Below are 23,187 nucleotides of genomic sequence, written 5' to 3'. Positions count from 1 at the left end.
TTTATAATATTCCATTCACACATTATCTCATTTTATATTCACAACAACCTTGTGAAGTTTTGATGACCTCAGTATCCTCATCTTAGAGATGAGGAAACTAAGGCAGAAAGAAGAAAGCAACTTACATGACTCAATCCCCATTATCCCTAACCCAATTTAAATTCTTATTACAGTAGGCATCAGGTGCCTAACGTTTGTTGGATCTCGATGCCCTCCTCTAACACATACACACTTTGTATGTACTGCAGTTAAGGTTTCTCAGAGTCTGCTACACTCTGAACCTTGGACTCATTATCTTTTTTACTGGAGCAGCCTCCCTTGTCATTGCGTCCCAGGTCCCTTTGGGCTCTGCACCTGCCATGTTCGTTTTCTTTCCAGAACCTCAGAATTACTTGGTCTTTCCATCTGCCATGAATTGAATTTTATTTTATGTTTTGTCTTCTCTAATTAAAATGTTGACTCTTTAAGAGTAAAGATTGTTACACTTTTCTGTATATATCCCTAGCATAAAGTAAAAATCCTTTTTAATTCCACTCATACTGTTAATCAATGTCTGAAATATTCTTTAAATCAAATTCCTTCTGATTCCAAGTTCTAGCCACTAGCAGAGACGGAGAGGGAGAGAGAAACACAGTCCCTGACCTTGAAAAGCTTATAGTCAAATAGAGGGAAGAAGGCAAACTCTCGTCATGTCCATCACTGAAATTTCTTAGCCTTTGTCCAAAGGCCCAGGCAAAAGTTGACCATCTCATGTGGTTGACGGATATAGATTTTTATCCAATAAAAAGTTTCTTTTTTTACTCCTTCCCAGCCTTTCCTCATTTTTATTTGGAATTTCTCCCTCCCTCCCTCCCCACCTCCCTGCCTCCCTCCCCACCTCCCTCTATCCCTCCCCCTCGTCCTCTCTTTTGTGTTGACAAATGGAATCCTTGGGCATGCTGTTAGACCTTTTGTTGACATAATTCTGTCTCGGCATAGCACCAGGTTCGTTCATAGAGAAGTGAGTCATATATCATCAGCCTTTACACATCCACTCCCTTGCCTTCACGTTATTAAATTATGAAGAAATAGCATCATAATAGCCTCTTGGCCAAGTCCTCGGGAATGGAGTTATGATTCTTTTGATAAATTGTGGAATGTTATTAAGTTTTGATGTCTGGAGTAAGTGCATTTCTGGAAAGAAAATCGAGTACCGTCAGTCCTCTGTATGAGTTTAATTGCTGCTGCGTTGGGTTACACACTGGGTAATTTGATTGATCCTGGCCTCTTTTTGTCATATTCATTATAACTTCCACAGACCACCAGGCAACCTTATAATCTCTGTTCCTATGTGGAATTGGTCAATTGAAAATTGTTGTGGAGATTCCTGTTTTTTTAAGCAACAGCTACATAGATTTGTAGGATCATAGATATGAAGGTTAAAGCAACTTCAGAGGTCAACTGTGCCCACCTGCTCATTTTACAGATGAGAAAATCAAGGTCTGGTGGGGTAAAGGAAGTGCTGCGCCCCCATTCTTAAACGTCAAGTTCCTATTTATGCACTGAGACTTTCAGTATTCATTGGGGGTTTATGGTGACATGTAATAAATGACTTTCTATCCACAGGCACATTCAGAGAGGGAGCAAGGGGGTGATATCTGTTTTTGTTCATCTACAAGGAATAATTCCTGTTACATTTGGAATGATTTCATTCCTCATGGATATTTGAGCATTTCTTATTTGTTCAGGGGTGGCTGGATGCTTGCTTACAAAGGTGATGAGGACAAGATGGTGTACTTCATTCCTGAAACATCATTTAGTGTTTTAGAGAGAAAACTTTTTCCATAGCAACAGACCAAAGTCCAAATTTTGGCTCACCATCTTGGAAGTTTCTAACATTTGTCATGAGGGGGGACTGGGCTAGAGAATGTGTCTGGATCAGTATGGGATTCTGACTTTCCCTGTTTTCTTTCTTTCCTCTCTCTTTTCTCTTGCCTGGCTTGTTTTTGCCCCATTAATCTTCATGTGTCTAGTCAATATCCTCCCCATTCTTCAAGCCCAGTTTTAATGTTGACTATTCTATGAAGCTTTCTCTTTCCACTCCAGCTAGAAGCTCTTTTTCTGTGATACAAAATGTATACTTTTCTTGTTCCCTTTATCACATTTCACACTGTATCACAAATATTTGAATGAACAGCTTCTCTCATCTATTATACTCTCTATTCATTTTTAGCACACCTTAGAACATTTAATTTATACCTGGACCTCGATAAATTTCAATTAGCTGTTGTTTTATTTTTAACAATTGGAAAGGTTGGTCGTGGGTAACTTTCTCAAAAGAATATTTCATCCAATTTCCGATCCAAATTTCCATGGGAAATAACCTTAGTCACATCTGTCTAGGCCTATCTTTAAATCTCAGATCAAGTATTGAAAGAGTTTAGCATTGAGGACTTTATTTGAAAAACAATCTCTTTCCTGTCCCAACAACTTGCTTGCTTTACTTTAATTTCATAGTTTTCTGTATCTTGACCTTTTCACCATTATAGATTCTTTGTATAAAATATGCTAAATTGGAGAACCTTCATGCTGTTACATCTCTGATTTGCATGGTAGGATTAGAGCTTTGGACAAAAGGATAAAGGGAAACTTTCTATTGTCTTTCTTACCCCCCCCCCCCAAAAATTATTTATGGTAGTATTTTGGCTTTGAATTTGTAATCTGTTTTGTTCACCATTAGACAAAATGTTTTTGAATCCTACTTGAAGAAAATATTGATACAGCTAAAACTAGTCTGAAAAAAAAAAACCCCACAGATGTATTATAAATATAGGATGACAGTTATAAAGTACCTGAGAAGTCTTCTAGTTGAACTTCCCCTCTTAGAGATGAGGAGCGTTCTTGTATTTGATTTTGTGGACTTGGCAGTCTACATTAAAACAGTCACTAAAGTAACTCTAAATAGCTGGCACTAACCACAGATTTATATTGTATTTCAGTAATTTCTTGAGATGGTGCTATATGTTTATGGTGTGTATTTAGTATAACTTTATTACTTGAAATTAGAAAGTGTTGTATTGTAGAGACCTTTTTGTGTATACTGACATAGGAAATGATCACTATGAGCCAACATAGGTTCCTTATGACTTTCAGGCAGCCATGTTATCCTGTTTGTGAAATGTCATGAACATAATATGTCTTGATTTTGTCATTTCACTTGAAATAAATCTATAAGACTTTACTGTGGACGAAATGAAGACTCAGTTGAGATGATAATGTAGCAGGGTAGGTAGGGATTCAGAACTAGTGTAACAACTAACTTCCAAGAGTTATTTGTAATTGAATGACCACTTTGGAAAGTTTCTTTAGGAGAGTGTTTCAAGGAATAGATGTAGAATGTTTCTCCAATTTGTAGATGATACAAAACTGTGAAGTCTTGCCTAATCATCCCAGTTCTTTCAGTCATTCTCTAGAAGAGAAGGAACCTCTTCCTTATTTTGCATATAATTATCAATTTCTCTTAGGCAACTCTCCAAGATCACAAGAGGAATCTTCTCTTTTGAAGAGAAGGAGCTTATCTGTGTCAGTAGGAGTTTCTTCATTTGAGAGCTCTTTATGCTCTTGAAACCACAGGTCCCATCCCTAACCAGACTATATTTAAAGATATTGTCCATTTCAATAAAATATAACCTCTTTGAGAGTAGTCACTTTCATGGTTGTTTGTTCATCTATTTTTATTTTATTTTCCTAGCATGTTGCCTGCCACTAGTATTCACTTAAAAAATACTTAGTGGATGATTGATTAATTAAAATTGCTAGCTTTGATTAAAAACAAATGCTCAACAAGTTTACAAAGGGGGAGATTTGGGGAGCAAGCATTCAATCTATGACTGTTTCCTAAGTACTTAAATTAGCTCAGGAACTGTGCTAAGTTATAGGGAGATATAGAAAAATATGAAACAGCTTCTGCCTTCAAGGAGTTTACCTTCTAATCAGGGAGATAACGCATATATGTCTGTGTATGAACAAAGAGAATGAATGGAAAATAAATGTAAAGATCAGAGTTATAAATAACCAGTTTTCAAAGGAAATCTGAGCTGTCAGTAGCCATATGAAAAATTGCTTCAAATCCCTAATAAATAGAGAAATGCAAATTAAAGCACCCTGAGCTTCTACTTCGTACCTTTTACATTGGCAAAGTTGAAAAAGACTTTTTTCTAGATGAAGGGTTCCAAGATACAGTGGTCAGGAGGGAGTCCATTTTGGGAATGAGGGGGAGCTTGCCTATAGACATGTACCACACACATCTGTTAGAAGTTACAAGAGAAGATTTCATCTCAGCTTAATAAGAAGTTCCCTGATAATTACATCTGACCAAAAGTGCCTTTAGAAGGTATTTCTGTACCTGGAGGTTTTCAAACAAAAGCTGGTGCCTTCTCAGATGCAGTGGAGAAGAGGGTTTTGTTTTGAATGGGTCAAAATAAATATCCTCTGAGGTCCTTTCTGACATCATACTGACTTACATGGTTTTATTCTACATTCCTTTAATGAGGAATTTTTAATTCCTCATCATTATTATATGTATAATATATATTATAGTTATATTATTATATATAATGTCAAATATAATATATATAATTATTATTTTGAGCACCTTTTTAAACTACTGAGATTTTCTCTTTAGCTTTCATTTCCTTGACTTTGTTGGGTATTACCATGCTTGATAGTTCTTGTGCGAAAGTGTTAGAAAAGGCATGGATAAAATGAATGAACTTTCCCCCACCTCAGTAAATATTTTCTCATTGATTGGGATCAGGAATGGTGTGAGGTAGACAGTCTCTGTGGGTGCATAGCCCATCCAAGAATTTTCATTCTTGACAATGTTTGTCTATACCTTCCCATGAATTTTCCACATGTCATGAAACCAGTCCACAAGGGGCCTTCCACCAGCTTCTCTGGATGCTGCTGTTTTTTATAGGTAGGGAAAATTTGATGTAAGTCATACAGGAAGTAATTAGGAGAGCTTAGATTGAAATTCAGTTCCTTTCACCCTAGGCCCAGTGATTCTTCCAGAATCCATCGCTCAGAAACTAACTGAGATCATGTCTTTTCATACTGGGAAGGGCCGTAGAAAGGGCCATGCTCTCATTGTGCAGATAATATGTACAACATCTCTGAGAGGACCATTTTCTTGCCCAAGGACATTGAGCTGTGTCTGTGACAGGGCTTGGACTAAGTGCTCATATTCCCATACTCAGAATTTAGGGCTCTCTGACCTCTATCAATCTCCTCTTCTACACTAGATGCTATTGTGATCCAGGTATCAGATCTTGCCCTTCTTTGCTTCTCTTTGGGGTATTTTGGTTATGTGTGTTCTTGGTGTGATTCAAGACTAGACTAAGACCATGTCCCGTTTCCTTGGTTGATTTCTAACTCTTCCAGTGACTTCCACTCTAAGGGCACCTTCCATATTCCACATGTGTTTTTGAACAGGAGAAGGAAATGGCGATCTATTCCATTATCTTTGCCAAGAAAATCCCAAATGAGGTCACCAAGAGTTGGACACGACTGAGACAACTGAACGACCACAGCAGCACTTTTATGGATGTGGCCTCTTTTGTCAGAGTTTGTTTTTGCCTTTTTTTTAGCACATTGAAAGTGTTTTGTATGCATTTGTTGATTGACCGATCAGAAACAATCAACAGGTTTTTTCCTGCTCTGTCTTCTAGGAACCACTTCATTCCTTCTCTCTCCCCCTTCCTGCCACGATCCTCACAACCCTCCGAAAGAGGTTACCTCCAAAGTTGACTGTGTCATCCAACTAGCCCTCTGTTAACAAGTGGCTGACAGTTCCCCACCCACATGCTCCAAGTCTGTCTCTTTCAGAATCAGCAGGGCTAGATTCCTTTCATGCTGTGTTTGTACAGAGGGATAAATACTTTGGATTTATTTTTCTTGCTTCCTTCTCTTTACACTGAACTCAGAACAGCATCATAAGAGATGAGCATTTTATATATGTAAAACCTAGATAATATGCCTCCCTCTGCTCCCCCCCTAAAAATTCATAATCTATTCTTTAATTCTTTAATGTAACATTAAAATGAGCAGCTCCCCTTCCTGTACATTTCATCATGTTGCCTTTTATTGACTGTGGCTTAGTTGTAACAAAGGCATAGGAGGGAAAACAAAATCCACAGGGCTAGGCGAAGGATGCCAGTTTATAAATGTTTTCTGATTAAACAAGTGTACAGCAAGCATTAGCCACTGGCCAGGGGCTATTCTGTGCAGATGCTTCCACCACGGTGTCTAATTCACGAAAGATGGGCCCAATCTGGCTTGGCAGCACTACAGTGGTAATGTTTTTGGCTCACAAAGCTCATGACTTGCCACATCTTTGGTCTGGTCCATTCCAGTATGAGCAACCACCTTATGTCCTTTCTTCTTCTGATTGCTTGGGGCAGAGATGCCCAGAACCTTTCTAGTCTCCATCCTCCTTGGCTTTCCAAAAACCTTCCTGTATTCCCTATTCAGTTGGCCATAGGGACTAAACCTGTGATTTTATAGGACTAAGGATCTCACTGGGCGAAGAAATGCCTTCTATCAGTGTAAATCCATTCCATGTTCAAAAGTTAATGGGCTTAAAGAGTTGCTCATACCACTGAAGATGAAGTGATTTCTCCAGGGTCACACAGTTAGTATGTGTCAAAGACAGGTCTTGAATTTAAGTATTTTTGACTTGGAGGCTAGCTCTCTGTCACTAATCAGTATGAATGGGGAAAAAATCTAGAGTTTACCATGCATGCATATGCACATAAAAAAAACAGACTAATTACAACAGGCTGCTACAGTTTTGTTTTGTTATTTTTTTTTGGCCAAATATTTCCCAGTTGTTGTGAGGGTCAAATGAGTTAATACATGTATATATGTATCACCCTTTGCACAGTACCTGGCACATAGTAGGTACTTACTAACTTGTCAGCTAGTTGGTTCTGTGGGGGCCTGGAGTCAGGAAGTCCTGAGTTCAAATCTGGCCCAAGAAACTTACTAGCTGTGTGATCTTGGACAAGTCACCTACCCCCATCTGCCTCAGTTTCCTGATCTGTCAAATGAGCTGGAGAAGGTAATGGCAAACCTCTCCAGTATCTTTGCCAGGAAAACTCCAAGTGGGGTCACAAAGATTTGAACAGGACTGAAATGACTGGATAATAACAATAGTGTTTTATATCTTTCTTACTAAATACATGAAATTGTGATCCCCATTGCTTTGAATAAATTAGTAGCAGGTTAGGTCTCTCACCAATCACCATTCATTGCTTGTTGGACTTTTTACCCATTGTTCTTTGGCGGTTTGTGATAGACCCACTCCAGCGATGCCTAAAATGATAAGCAAGTTTTTTTATTAGCCAGTGGTGATTGTAGGCCACTGTCAGATTTACACATTCCCTCCAGAATGGGCCTGCATCAAGCTGGGCTGTCACAAACTTCTACTGACATGATCCAGAATGGACATAGGTCCAATTTAAGACTGGGTCCTGGGGAATTCAGTTCTGCCCAGACAACTTGAAATGAGGCACATCTAATGAGTTTTTATCCTTTCGAACCAAATAGTCCATCCTTTCTACTAGAGATGTAAGAGTTAGTCCATCCATTCTTGGGACCAGTGGTGGGCAGATGAAAAGTAACTGAGAGGTCTCAAACCCGTTGATGAGTTGGGGTGAGAGGTGTCTAACCAAAACACATGAAGACTTCTCCTGGCGTTGTGAGGGGATGAGAATAATTTGTTCCAACAGACATGAAAGCTGCTGAAGCAGGACCGTGGAGCACTTAGAGCTTGGTTAGACATCAAAGATGCCAAGGTCATCCATCGCATCCCAAGCTATTGCTAGCCATCTTGACTGGTCCTGTCACTGGACTTCAGTGACTCAGGAAGAGAGTGAAGCTGATGACTTCTCTGCCTCACTTAAATCTAATTCATACTGAGTCAAAACATCACCTGTCATGTCACTGGGCCTCTTTGAAAAGGAAGGATGAACACAACAAGGTGTTGACATAAGTCTAGAGTCTCTTAAGAGGATGGATAGAAAGGTATTTAATAAGCCATTTGAATGAGATATTGGAAGGATATTTATTTCCTAGACCAACAGAGTGACAGGCACACACAAATACTCAGGGCAAGGATGATTTCATTATTGTTTTTGTATCTCTATCCCTGAGCATAGTGTCTAGGATCATAGCAGAAGCTTAAAGAAATATTTACTGATTGATAAATTTAAGAGAGCCTTATGAAATTTAGAGCAAGATCTTAGAATCATTTAGTTCAGACATTTCTTCTTATAATGAGGAAACCCTAGATGCCCAGAGATAAAAAGAACTTGACCAAAATCTTGCACCAAGTAAATTCCATCTCTGGGATTCCAAGCCAAGTCCCACACCAATGGCTCTTTTTATTCCATGATGAAATCTCTTTTCTTTTAAACTCAATCCATTTTTAAGGAGTTATTTATTGAGTGCTTTGATAGAAATTGCCATGAAATTGTAACCACGTTAACTCTTATTAGCTAAATAGCAAGAAAAATATGATTGATATGAATTGAGTGGGTGAGCTGACTGAGTCTCCTGCTGAGGAGGGACCAGAAATCTCTGGTTTCTGTCATTATAAGTTACTTCTGCCTTTCAGAACTCAAATCCTTATGGATTGCCTTGACATACACTAAAAACAGAAGATATGAGCATCCATTTTGATAAGCATTCATTTAGTGGCTACTATCTACAATGCTCTGTGCCTGACAGTATGTATAAAAACACCCCATTTTGATGATGACTTGACATTTTCAAGTCTTATAATGTTTTGGAAGAGCTATTTTGGAAGGTGTATTGACTGTATTATATCCAGAATATATTAAAAATTGGCATAAGCTCCATGGAAAATTTTATCCAATTAATTTTCCTGTTGATTTGTAGTAATCACTTCCAGCCTAGGGTAACTAGATCTCCATATCTAGACGTGTGTTTGCATGCAAAGAGCTAAAGACGGTAAATAAAGACATGAACTTTTGAGGAGCCATAGTCAAACGTAATGGACAATAATGAAATTTGCAGTCCTTTTTTGGGGTCCCACTTCCTTAGCCACCAAAGTTTTCCTCTTACCACTGAATTCCTAATGTTGTAGCAATAATTTTCCTGACTTAGTTAATAATGGAATATATGCATTATTATTGTGTAGTAAGGATTATGTGTTCCTCACATGGTAAGTATACCTCAGTTGGCGCATTCAATGGGTTTCCAATAAATGGGGATTACACGTAATTTTCTCTCCTTATTTTCTGGTACTTTGAACCCAAGGGGTTCTTTGGCAAATTATGTGGGAAAGCATCGACTTCTTTCCAGAAAAACAATGAAAGCAAAAGTATTTTTTAAAAGGTTTAACTTCATTAAATCACAAGTGTTTGTATCACAGAGGAAGGACTAAATTTTACTGGCTCCTTTTTCATTATGCCACAGTCTAGTCATTATTGGGACATAGATATTCCTAATACAGATTAAAATAGGGTCAGTACATATTTCTGTTGAGGGCTCTGCCATTTCTCCAGTCACAAAATTTTACAACCTAGAAATGAGATTTTACTCTCCTCTTTCCCTCACCACCTATATCCAGTCAATTACAACTTTGTGTAACATATCTAACATCTATTTTCCTCCATTCACATGATGACTCTGTAGTGTAGGCTGTTATATTTTACTGGGACTCTTTCCATAGTCTCTTTGGTCTTCCCATATCTAATCTCTCCCTGCCCCAGTCCGTTCTCCATCCAGGTATCAGACTGATACACCTAAAGTGTAGATCTGGCCAAGTTACTGCCCTGATTAGGGAAATTCCTTATTGCTTCTCCATTGTGGTTTTCAAAGTGAAGTACAGTGATCCCCTGGGAGTCCCTGAGGTGCTTTCAGAGGATCCACAAGGACCAAATTTATGTTCGTAACAACCCTAAAATATATTAATTTCTAATATGGTAAATAGCAGTATATATAACCCACATAAACCATAGCATTTTTAGGGAGAGTATGTTCAATAATTTTTTAAGTTAGAAAAAGTTCCTAAGACCAAGAAGTTGGAGAATGGCTACTCTAACACAAAATAGAAACTTATGATATTTAATACCAATTATAATCTCACTCTAGTTTTTCTGATTGAATTAAACACCATCCCTGCTTGATGATTTAGACAAAATGAAATGCTTCCTGTACTTTATATGTAACTTTTCACCATCCGCACTTTAAAATATAATTTAATATACAATATAATATATATTATATATGTGTAATATATAATATATAATGAATGTGTAAAAAATAATTTAAAAAACAATTTATTTTTAATTTTCATCATTCAGTTCTATAAACTTTTGAGTTTTAAAATTTTCTCTGCTTCTCTCCCCTCCATCCTCCCAAAGAATGCATGCAATCTGGTTTAGGCTCTACATATACATTCATATTAAACATATTTTGACATTAGCGATGTTGTAAAGAAGAATTAGAACCAATGGAATAAGCTACGAGACAGAGAGAGAGGGAGAGGGAGAGAGAGCTAATAATCTACTTCAGTCTGCATTTTGACTCCAAAGTTCTTTCTCTGGATGTGGATAGTATTTTCCATCATGAACCTTTAGAGTTGTCTTAAAACCTTGCATTGCTGAGAGGAAACAAGTCTATCAAAGTTAGTCATACCACAAAAGTCAGTCATCAAAGAATGTGGCTGTTACTGTGTACAGTGTTCTCTTGGTTCTACTTGCCTTACTCAACATCAGTTCATAGAAGTCTTTCCATGTTTTTCTGAAGTCTGCCTGCTCATCATTTCTTATAGCACAATAGTATTCCATTACAATCATGTACCACAACTAGTTCAACCATTCCCCAGTTGACAAGCATCCCCTCAATTTCCCATTCTTGGCTACCACAAAAAGAACTGCTATAACTATTTTTGTACACATAGGACCTTTTCCCATTTTTTAGGATCTTTTTGGGATACAGACCTATATTGCTATTGCTGGGTCAAAGACACATCCATCCTTTTACTCAGGACCTATCTTATGCCTTGCATGTGATTCTTCATTTCTGTCTGGGAGGATCCCGAGCTGCCTTCAAGGCAAAATTCCTTTCCCTGTTTCCTCATTTGTAAATGCCTTCTATTTATGTGAATTTTATTTGTGTGTTTGTCCATTCATTCATTTACTTGTTTATTCAGACATTCATTTACTTATTCATTCATTTGCTATTTTTATGACTACTTTTATATCTCCTTAGCAGAATTTTTAGTTCCCGCAGAAAGGGGACTTCCTTGTTTTTGTTCTCAATCCCTAGACCTCTTTCTAGAATATTGCTAATTGATTAAAAAGAGGTTAAAAAAGAAGACTCACCTTCAGGAGGCTAGAAGACTTTATAAATCATGTTTCTTATCTCTCAATGCAGAGGAGATGGAATGTAAATGCAGAATAAAACATACATTTTCAGATATGATCAAGACAGTTATTAATGTGTTTTGCTCAATTATACTCAATTGTTGTTACCAGGGAGGGGTTTTTGTTTGGAGAGGGGAGTGCTAGGGATGTTTAAAAAAAGAGAGAGAAAAGGAAAAGTTTCAGTGAAACATTTAAAAATACCAGAGAAGAAGGGAAGGAAATTTACAAAGGGAAATGTTGGTACTATCATCATAAGTTTAATATATACTAAACAAAATAAGTTGTGTGTGATACAGCCATTGTTTCATATATAAGCTTCCTTTTTTCTGACCTTCTTGTATATGGAAATGTATATGTTTGATTTTCTGGTTCATTTTAAAAAATGTCTATTGCTATCTACTTTGGCAAACATTTGGATATTATTCCCATAGAAAAAAAATATAATTTTCTTAGTTCTTTCATGGATAGAAATAGCTAACCAGTGCTGCCAGCTTGATCAGCCCCTGGAGAATCCAGCTCAGTATCTCCATCGCTCCCTGTGTCCCCTTAAGCAATTTTATCCCTGCATGTTTCTCCCACTGAGCTCGACACTATCTGAAAAGGATGTGTCTTACTATATTTCTGACTTTGTTGATGAGCAGCTTGGAGTCTTTGACCAAACTTCTGTGCTCCCGAGGAAAATGTCTTTATAATGGGCTAATGAATTTTTTAAAAAATTTAAAAATAGAAAAATTTGATGGGTATGATTATATATAAGTCTTTTCATTTTTATTGTGCTTTTCTACTTAAGGACTCCATGAATAGTTTGAACTGAATATGTGTATGTCTTGAGTGCTAGTGGAAATAATGTTGAGAAGAGGTCAGTTTTCTCCTTTCATTATGAAAGGACTTGCTTCCAGTGGATCTTCTGTTTTGGGGACTGTTTAAACTATAATTGTGATCCCTTCAGTTATGAAAGTGGGGGGTACTTAACAGGTTTTATTTTGGGGCGTTAGGCATTAATGGAAAAACTGTGCAAAGTTCTGCATCCCTTCCTGATCCTTGTCCATTTCACTTGTGCAGCATCTCTTGTCAGTTTCACCTCCAGAGCATCTCTTGTGAATTTCACCTTTGCAGTATCTCTTGAATACTCTCCTTTCTCTCTGACATTGTCATCTTTCCAGGGCTAAGCACACATCACTTCACATCTAGATTATTCCAACAGCTGCTGGTGGGTCCGTCTGCCTCAAGTCTTTCCTCACTCCAGTGCATCCTTCATTCGAACGCCAAAATAATTTTCCTAAAGTGCAGGTCCAATCATGTCACTCCCCTGATCAATAAACCCCGATGACTCCCTGTTGCCTCTAGAAGTAAATACAAATGCTCTGTTTGGCATTCAGAGACCTTCTTAACTTATTCCTGCTACTTTTCTGATCTTCTTATTTCTCACTCCCCAAAATGTCGTCTTTCATTCAGGGACACGAAAGATGGCTCTTGGCATTCTCTCTCACCGTCTTCCTGCCTGGAATGCTCTACCTTCTCTGCTTTAACCTCCCCGGCTACCTTTTAGTACCAATTAAAATCCTACCCTCCCAAGCCTTCTCCAACCCTTCTTAATTCCAGTGATTTCCCTTTGTTAATTAATTTCTATTTATCTTGAATATAGCTTGCTTTTATAAAATTGTTTACATACTGTCTCCCTTATTAGATTGTAAACTCCTTGAGGTCAGGGACTGTCTTTTGCCTCTTCTTGTATCTCCATTGCTTATTAGCACAGTGCCAAGCATGGAGTATGTACTTAATAAATATTGATTGATATACCAGGAATTAAGGAAAAGGATCTTCTTTTCAAGGATGCCTAAACATCATAACGTATATTTATATTTTAATATTCATGTAGATATGGCCTCCATTAAAATGAAAGTTCATTTTGAGTAGGATCTTATTCTTTGTACTTCTAACCCTGTCCGTCTGTTACAGGGCCTACCACATAAGTACTTAATCAATGCCTGGTGATTAATTAATTGTATAGAACTTACATAAAACTGAAAAACTAGGCTTGAGATTTTTTTCTTTCTCCTTACTATCCCCTACCACCTAAATGCAGTATAGTCTAGTTAGAAACAGAATCCCCTCCACCTCCCTTCCCCCCCCAAAAAATTCTCAACAGATTGGAATGTAAAAGAAAAAAATATTGCTTGTAAATGTTAAATCAGGGAAAGAGATAACTCTTGGACTCACTTTTGAATTGCCTTGCATTTTTCACATTATTCTTTTTGAGGTTTAGGCTCAGATTTCTTGGCTGCATCCTTTTTCTTTGTAAAAATTATTGAAAATATAACACCTGCTGAACCCCTGTCTTCTCTTCTCCCTTCTCCCTTCTTCTTTTTTCTCTACTTTCCCCCTGTTTCCCCCTCTCTTCTCCCACCTCCACCTTCTTTTCCCTCTCCTCTCTGCCCCAGGCTCTGTTGGCTGGAGTTTGTTAGGTGTTCATCAACATTAGTGAAAACAATGATCCCAATTTTCCTGGCTGCCCATTAAAGACTGTTAATAGTGTGATTAGATCAGCATCCCAATGACCCTGAAACCTAATGCAGAACAGAGACAGACTTCCTCTGGTACCTACAAGGGGCTAATCTCTCTTGGAAAATTTCTAACCACAGTGAAAAATCCTGATTTTTTCTACCCTTTCTTTGCTTTCTATGAGAGTCAGTGTGATATAATGGGTAGACTGTTATTTCTGGGCAATTGTGGGCAGTATTTTGGTCTGTGATAATTGTCTGGTTCAAGTATAATATTTTGGTGAGTTCTCAAGGGTATCTGAGGCCTCATTTCTATTATGGTGATTTATTTTCTGTCAATCCATGAAAAAAGTATGGATCTTCTAATTTATAATTCTAACCACTGCATCATTTCTTGTTGGCTATTCAGTAGGTGTTAAATTTTTATAGCCTGTAGTCTTGTGTGGCATGATTTTTTATTTCTTTGAATAACATATATTCATCACTAAATCTAGGGTCCTTAAGATGTTTTCGTGACCATGGCCTGGTCCCGAATCACCACCAGGAACCCTTGTTTTCCCATAAACATTCATTTGGTGTTCCGTTGTTGTTTTGGGGTGAGTTCTTAGAGATATCACTCACTGGGTAGAATTTTAATTCCCTTCTTGAATCTTGGTTGTCTTTAAGATCAAAAGGTAAGACATTTCCATTTACATTAGGCAGATTAAATTATATGCATGTATTATCTTTTTTCCCTTCTGTTTCTTGGTGAAGGAATATGCCCTTATCCTAAGAGCATTTGGTTGGTTTTCCTTGTATCACCATATTATTTTGTTCTTCTCATATCTCTGTTGTAAGGAATTGAAGTAGACATTTTCTTGAGACAAGTAGCTGTTTTAATATTTTCTCCCTTTCTGTTTATTGACCTTTCAGAATCTTGTGCTACTTGATAAAATAAATGAATGTGGTAGAATGGTGTCTCATCTTCTGTAGACTCAAAGAAATCATCTTCAAGTCAGCCAACTTCTTTAGCTCTCAGGATGACAGACATGCTGTAGGCCGCTTCCTCTTCCCACCTGGTTTTGATTTCTTGGACAAGACTATTTTCTGAGCTTTGCATCCCACATAGTTTTGGTGTTTGTCAGTTTTCAGTATAGTGACATCTCTTTAAAAGGTCATTCTTAAATCTAAGTACATTAATGCTGTGTTTAAGTCAAGGGTGAAGAACCTGTGGCCTCGAGGCTACAGTCCTCAAGACCCTCTAAGTCCTTAAGTGTGGCCCTTTAACTGAATCCAAACTTCACAGAACAAATCCCCTTAGTAAAAGGATTTGTTCTGTAAAACTTGGACCTTCATTTGAGGACCTAGAAGGCCATGTGTGGCCTTGAGGCTGCAGGTTCCCCACTCCTATCTTAGGTGGTTTTGTGGGCCCAGTTTTTCCAGTGATAATTTTACAGTTCAGTAAAGGTTGTTTTTTGAATGCTCACGAACATTTTCAGGTCTGTTATTGTAGCACACAAATTTGTTGTCTTTTTGTTGATGAAGGAAAATACTTCTATTGAGGTGACCTTATATTTATAAGTATGTGGTAGGTATGAGATTTTAGCAACTACAGTGATGTGTTGGATAGAGTCGGCCCTTTCTTGCCACAATCAACACTGAGCATTAAGGCTGATGATGCAACTTTTGATTATTTCTGGTGGTAATGGACTAATCTCCAATCACTATCACAAACCTTTATATTTCTATTTAAAAAAGAAACAAAACCAAAAAAATTAACAATTTTTTTTTAAATAAAGAGTGATTTACTACCCATGTGTTTAAAGCATGTTGTTGGAGTTTGTGGGGATGTTGCGTCTTGAGGGCCTTTTGTGTTCCGAGGATATGTGGGTGTGTTTGTGTGCACATACGTGAATGAGACAGAGATAGAAACAAAGAAAGGGAAGATGAACTGAGAGAGAAGGAAGGAATAAGAAAGGACGAGCAGCCTAAGCAGGATTGAGGTGTGGGGAGAAGATAGGTAGCTATAGGAACTACCAGCTTGAGTGCAATTCAACAACATACCTGATATGTTCTCCTTTCTCACCTCCAGTCTTTGGATTCTAAACCTCCTTTGAAGGCAGCTCAGATACCTCCCCTACCTCCCTCCCACTAAATTATCTTGTAAAGATACTTGAAATTTTTACTTTTTATTTTTATGTGAAATGTCAAATTTCTGTTATGTAAAGCTTGCTTTTTAAGTATGTGATAAATTCTTCAAGAGACTTGCAAAACTTGTCTTTTTGTCTGTTTCCTTCTGGCTTTAATTCTGTTTTTTTCTCTGCATTTAAAAAAGTTCCATGACCCTTCTTTCCTGTGTTCCCCTCCTACCTAGTCTTCAGCCCACTTGGTCCTTGTCACATCTCCCTCTCTTTGTTGAGATTGGGACAGGAAAGGTGTCATGACCTCCCAATTAAATATGCATCATCAAACACAGTATATTTTCCAACTGATGGTATCTGAAATGTATGATTTTATACCTTGAGTATATCTCTTCTCTATCAGATGGTGTATAGGACTGCTTTAACATGGATCCTTTGGAATTGTGATTGGTCACTGTGTTAAATAGAGTTCTTATGTGTCTCACAGCTGTCAATTATTCCGATGTTATTGTTATAGTTTAAATTTTTCTCTCTCTTCTCTTTACTCTGCATCGGTTCATAAAAGTCTTAATAGGTTTCTCCAAATCTGTCCCTTTCATCACATCTTAAGACAAAAATAATATTTCATTTCCTTCATACACAATCACTTTTTTAGCCATCTCCTTAGTGTTGGCCATATCCTTAATTTCTAATTCTGTGTCATTACAAAAAGAGCTGCTATAAATCTTTTCATACATATGATTTTTTTTCTTCTTTCTTGGATTTTTTTGGGGGGTGAGGTTTCCTCCCCATCCTCATCTAGAAGGTAAACTCCCAGCGCACAAGGATTATTTTTGTTTTCATCTTTGCATCTCCATGGTAGGCAGTTGATAAATACATGTTTCATTGGACTGATTTGAATTACATCTGATCATTGATGCTAGGTTGATAATGAAGGCTCTGGATGAGGAATGAAAAGTTCCTTTATTTAAAATCTTGTGGCTTAGCTCTGGTGCTTAGGGTAGTCAGAGCATTAGTTGGAAACATTGAGCTTCTTGACAGCTTAAAATCCCAAATTTCCTTTAAACTTGAGCTTGGCTTTAGAGCGATGAGAGAGGTGGGGGAGAAGGGATTATAGAGGGCTTTCTGAAGGGTTTTCAATGAAGCCCTTTTGCTTTGTAGAGACGGCATATGATGAAGTATGGAGTTGCCTCGTTGGCAGGTCTGGGCTTTGTTGAGTACACCTCCTCTTGGCCATTGGTCAGGTAATAGAGGAACTCCCTTCAGGGCTGTGGAAGGGAAGTTACTTACTAGACGTTGCTTGACATTATTTGGTTGTTTTTGATCCTGCCTCCATCATCACTTAAGAACATCAAAAGACCTGAACTAAATCTCTAGATTTTACTTATACTCATTGCATCTGGGGTGAAGGTGTAGGGGGAGAGCCAAGTTATGGTGATGTACCTAATTCTGAACTGAATGCGGATTTCTCTGCAGCATCTGGAAAAGTTAGCTGAACTCTTCCCTCCCTCTCCAGCTTGACCTCTACAATGTCCCATTCAGAATCTTTTCTTCTAGGGAGAATGAATTTAAAACCCAATTATTAGACATTGACTGAATGAAGAAGATTACATTTTCATTAATTTTGTACTAAAGCAGATATAAAGAAATTAAATGAATGAGGATGAATGTAGAGAAATAGAAAAAGCAGGGGAGAACCTGGTTTCTTGTCTTGAATCTGTGGCCTTCAGAAACTGAACCTATATCTCTGTATCCTTATATTTAATGTGGCTATAGTAATATCTGCCCTGCTTCTCTCATTAGTGGGAAAAATAAATTTCCTTTTGTGGAATAACTTTGTAATACAAACAATAATCAATAATATTGAGGATCATGATAATATCTAACTTATAGAACAGTTTTCAGGTTTGCAAAGCTCTTTACATTTGATCCTTAGGAAGACTCTCTAAGGTAGTTGCTAGTATAATTCTCATTTCACAAATGAGGAAACTGAGTCAGAGGGGGAAATTAAACAATTTTCCCAGGGCCAACCCAACTGGTAAATGTCTGTGTTAGAATTTGAACTCAGGTGTTTCTAACTTCAGGTCCATAGTTGTTGCTGCTCACTCTAGAGAGGTAAGCTGTTAGAGGAAACATTATAAATAGTGACATATATTGGCACAGAAGGAAAATGTCTCTGCTGCCTGATGGTGTATCTCAACAATGTGGATAAAACCACATCAAAATTTCATTCTCAAGGATATCTGGAAAAAAATTAACAGGTTCAGTGATGCCTCTTCAATCTGATTTAACAAGTCCTTTGAAATGACATTGATGACATTTGCCTAGCCCTTGCTATCAATTAATTAAAGTATATGCATATGTGCTGGCCACTGGGCGACAGAGGTAAAAAGATTAATAGATCCTGCTCCCCGAGAGTAGGAACAAAACATGCTCATGATAAGTATGAATCAATTGAATCCAAAGCAAAGGGTTTTTTTCTTAGATACGAGCAGATCATGGCGGGGGCTGGGAAAGGGAGAGGAGACCACAAAAGGTTTCATGAAGTTGGTGCTGGATCACAAGAGGGCAGAACAGAAGCATTCTCTAAGATGTGGAGATGAGGATGGAATGAATTCTCATCAGACAGAGGCATGGGGATGGGAGGTGTGAGCAACAGATTAACATATGCCAGATATATTCTAGGCACTAAGAGTACTTACTTATTAGAAACTAAAACAAAAATAAGTGCTCCCCACTCTCAAAGGGGAAAAAAGCAAACCAAGATGGTGAGAACCCATCAGTCCTTCTATGGGGTTCTTGAGTTTGAATTTCTCATCTTCTCCCCTTATGGCTTTGCTCTTTTCTCCTCAGCTCAAGCCAGGACAGAACAGCTGCCGAGACAGCGACAGTGAGAGCGCCAGCGGCGAATCCAAGGGATTCCACCGGACCAGCTCCCGGGAAAGACTTAGTGATGTAAGTTAAAATAAAATGGAAAAAAAAAAATCAGCCCTGATCTCTTAGGGCTCCATCCAAAATCTGTTCTGCCTTTGCTCCATTTCTCTGACCCTTTGCAGATGAATTTATGGTGTTGAGTCCATGGCACTTGACTCTGAAAGCCACTCAGGTGTCCAAGCTTCAGTTTTTTACCTTACTGTTTAGGAAGCCCAGAAAAGGGCTGCTTTAATAACAGGAGAGCCTCCTCTTCCATCAAGTGAAGAAACAACTGGGTGCTACGGAGCAGAGTGGGGAATTCTTAGGTTCCTTGTCAAAAGCAGATTGTGGATAAGCCATTGAATTACATACTCTGTGTGATTTATCATTTTGTTTTTTTCTCTCAACTATAATGTAGAAAGTGAACTAATAATACCTTTTTTCTACTCACTTCTATGGTATGTTTGTACTATGATTTCCACTTTTGAGATTGGACTCTTTTGAAAAATGAACTATGTAAACCCAAGGCATTTTTATTACTATAATGCTACCCCTGGAATTTTGATTATAGGTCAGGACCCTTCTCAATGCATTGTTCTCCCTTACATGTAATATTTTTGAAACAGTAACCCAAAGATGTGAGCTCTATGGTTATTGTATACTTTTTTCCTTGTGATCAAAACTATATGATGAAATCATATTGGCTACTAGGTCTGGGACCTCAGAGACCGTATGGTCTAGCCATCTCATTTTACATATGAAGAAACGGAACCTTAGGGAGATTGAGAGTCTTACATAAAGTCACCTTGGCAGTAGGGAGCAAGTGTAACTTCTCAGACTCCAGAATCAAGGCTTTTTTGGAGCATTTGACTTAGTATACCTCCTTGTATAAAGCAAAGACTGACCTTTGTTTAAGAGTAAGGATGTAGAAACAAATGAAATTTTGTGGAGACATTTATCAGACATTGGAAACAAATCCTTTTTGCTCCCTCCCTATAACTCTGAGCTCAGCAGGGAATTAGTTAATAGTGTTCTATACCATTTTATAGATAAGAGAATAAAGACCACTTGGAAATCACGAGTTGTAGTAAAGAGATTAGTTTTAAGGACTTTATTAAAGTATGTAGGAATGTCAGCATCCCTTGACTGGTAGTTTGGGACTCCATCCTGGCCACTTACTTCCTGATGTTCTTTAAGTGAGTAACTGGAAGGCCAAGGCTATATAGATATTTGGTGTAGGACCTTGGTTAGGTTGCTCAACCATCTTTAGTCTTTCTGCAAATGAATTTGATAGTACCAGGTCTTCAGGAATCTGAAATAGGAACCTCCAAAGAGGGAGGTCATTGGCCACTGAAGTTGAAAGAAGGTGCCCTAGATTCCCAGACTAATACTTATCAACAGGGGTTATCCAGAAAAAATAGTACCCACATTCTTCACCAAGACACATACAAATTACAAATGATACTGATTATTTATATAATATGAAGAAATTTTTTTTTAAATCACTATAGGGGCAGGTAGGTGGATAGTGGATAGAACACTGGGGTCAGGAAAATTTCAGTTCAAATTTGACCTCAGATACTTGATACTTATTGACTGTAAGTGACCCTGGGCAAGTCACCTAACCCCAATTACCTAAACAAAAAAAAGAGAGAGAAAAATTAGTGCAAACTTTGTACTAGAACAAAAATTTCTAAATTAGTAGTATGTATGTATGTATACACTCACACAGACACACAAACACACGCCAGCATAGTACTGAGGTAGTACTACAATCTGTCTACAAGCGTTTATTAAGTACCTACTGAGTGCCAGGAACTTTACTAAGTGCTGGTTGTAAAAATAGACTAAAAGAAGCGCTCTCTCCTTTCAGGGACAGTCTATTCTATTGGGGGAGACAGCAAGCACGTACAGGTATATAAGGGAATAAATACAAGCAGAATAAATTTAAAATAAATACAGAGTAGTTTTCCTGCTCCCCTCTTTTCCTGTGCCCACTGACAGTATCTGTCATGTGGTTAGAGCTTACTAAATGCTTAGTGACTTAGTGATTATTAAATGCAAATTAGGGAGGGAAGGTATTCACAGTTTGAGAAGAGAAAAGATGCTTGTGCTGTGTCTGGACAGTAGAAAGGGATTCTGTGAGGTTAAGATCAGTAGGGAACTCATTCTAGGCATGGGATAAAAGTAGTCCAGAAACCTAGAGTAGGATGGCAGAATGTTCTGTGAAAAGAATGACTTTGGAGTTGGTCATCATCCAACAGTCAATGGAGATGGCTTTGAGTGGGTGTGAACAGGCTGTGACCCATTATAAACACAAAGTAAAAGGAGAAATGGTGAAAACAAAATGGAGAAGCATGATTCCAAACAATGGCTTGGTCATGTGGGAAGGAGGGAGAAATAGTAGACAGCTTATGTACTTCATTGGGAATCTTGCAGTGTAATGAGCTTTTGCATGTCAGGTAGACCCCCTTTCACAGGGTTATTGGAGGGAAGACACAGAGAAGGGTTGCTTTGGTTGAGCAGGCAGAAAGAGCTTGAGATCAGTGTCCTTGGAAGAAATACCCACATCTATGAGATCACAGATCCACTGGCATCTTTCTCTCCCAAATATTGTGCATGAGACTCTTGGCATCTGAGGCGGTTGGAATTTCTGCCCAAGGAAGGCTGACTAGAACATTATGTCATTTCAAATTTATTTATTTTATGGGGTTTGTATGAGTTGAGAGCTCTCAAGTGACTGGAGGGTTTGACTCATGGGGAAAACTTAAAAGCCTTCAGTGTGCTTGGGTTTTCCAGACCGTTCCCAAAGCATGCCCGAGGGAAAAGGGATAATGACCCACCCACATGTGAAGGTTATCCACATCAAGAAGCCCTACTCACTTGTTTAGCTTAGTCACCAGGGAAGGAGTAAAGGGGTATGGTTAGATAGATGCATACTGAGTCCTAGGGGGTGGAAAGCAGGGTTACTCTAACCTTATTTGGCCTTGTTGAACTCCCAGAGGAGGCTGTAGCAACTACATGTCTGTGCTCAATTAACACTGAGTTCAGCAAAAGCATCTTTGACATCTCAAGTAAAGATTCACCTTCGTATGGCCAGTGCTCTCTTCGCTGTTGTGAATCCCCTTTAAACCGGTCAGGGTCGTCAGCTTTCCCAACTCTTGAGCGAAGGCCTTCAAACAAATTGACATATTTAAAGTGTGTGATATTCCCCTAACTCTTTCTTCCTGTGAGAATGGGATGCCTGGTCATTCAACTTCAGAGCATTTAGCAGATGATGCCAAATTTTCTTCTTTCCAAGGCCACAGCTCCACCATATTCTCCTGTCCACCTTTCCTTCAGAGTTGCCATTTTTGTTCCTGGTACTTATTCCATAGGTTTTCAGGGAATGAAATAGAGTGATTGCAAATAGACGGAAGCAACTTAAAACTTTCCTTCAGGATCTGAGAGTTCAGGGGGCCTGGCTATTTGTCCACTAATGAGAGAGTTAGACCTTAGTGGAAGAAATAATTTGTACTGGGACAATTTAGCTGGGGCATGGCCATTAAAAATGGTTCATCTACCTTTTTTATCTCTTCCTGAGCTGCAAGTTTTCTGAAACCTCTCCCCACTACCAGTTTACAGTACATTCCTGCCACTTAAGCTGAAGTTAAACGTATCAGATGAATATCTTATTATCTGGGTCTATGGTTGTCTCAAGGAAGGGTTCTCTGTCATATTGGAAGTGAATAGTCTTATGTGCTCTTCCCTTTCTAATGTGTGGCAGAAATACCTTTCATGTTGTTTCTGTCTTCTCCCTAGCTTGTGTGTGTGTGTGTGCATGTGTGTGTGTGCGTGTACCTGTTTTACAGATGAAAATGGAAGAGATTCTTCCAATAGAATATAAGCTTCTTGAGGGAAGGGCTTCTTTCATTTTTGTTTTCATATTCCCAGCACCTAGCTGAGTTCCTGACATACAGCGTACATTTAATGAATGGTTTATTCATTGCTTGCTTACTTATATTTGCTTGAGGCATATTTCTTTTTTTCAATAATAAGGCTTTGAACTTATCTTTGTCCCCAAGAAAAGAATACCATCCATGAGTTCATAAAGCTTGCTTGCTTTATGTACCCTTGCAAGGGACTGAGTAGTCTACTATCCGTGGGACTCTGGGATAATCCTCCTTTCCCCTCCTCCTCATCCCACTCCCCCAACCTTCCATTTCCTAAGGGGGGAAA

The 23,187-nt window shown here is 38.3% G+C and overlaps 1 protein-coding gene across 4 annotated transcripts in view; it reads left to right on the top strand.

The window, feature by feature from the left end:
* The window catches only part of AUTS2 (activator of transcription and developmental regulator AUTS2), a 1,242,623-nt gene that overhangs the window by 535,756 nt on the left and 683,680 nt on the right, over positions 1-23,187 (top strand). For all 4 annotated transcript variants that reach the window (XM_072640120.1, XM_072640119.1, XM_072640118.1 and 1 more), the window contains one exon: positions 18,910-19,011. In XM_072640120.1, coding sequence (XP_072496221.1) covers positions 18,910-19,011 — 102 coding nt within the window. The remainder of the gene's footprint in view (positions 1-18,909; positions 19,012-23,187) is intronic.

This window comes from Notamacropus eugenii, chromosome 2, assembly GCF_028372415.1.
Source record: "Notamacropus eugenii isolate mMacEug1 chromosome 2, mMacEug1.pri_v2, whole genome shotgun sequence".
Classification (NCBI taxonomy): Eukaryota; Metazoa; Chordata; class Mammalia; order Diprotodontia; family Macropodidae; genus Notamacropus; species Notamacropus eugenii.
The sequence above is the reverse complement of the archived record's forward strand: the minus strand, read 5'-3'. Positions and strand labels throughout refer to the sequence as shown.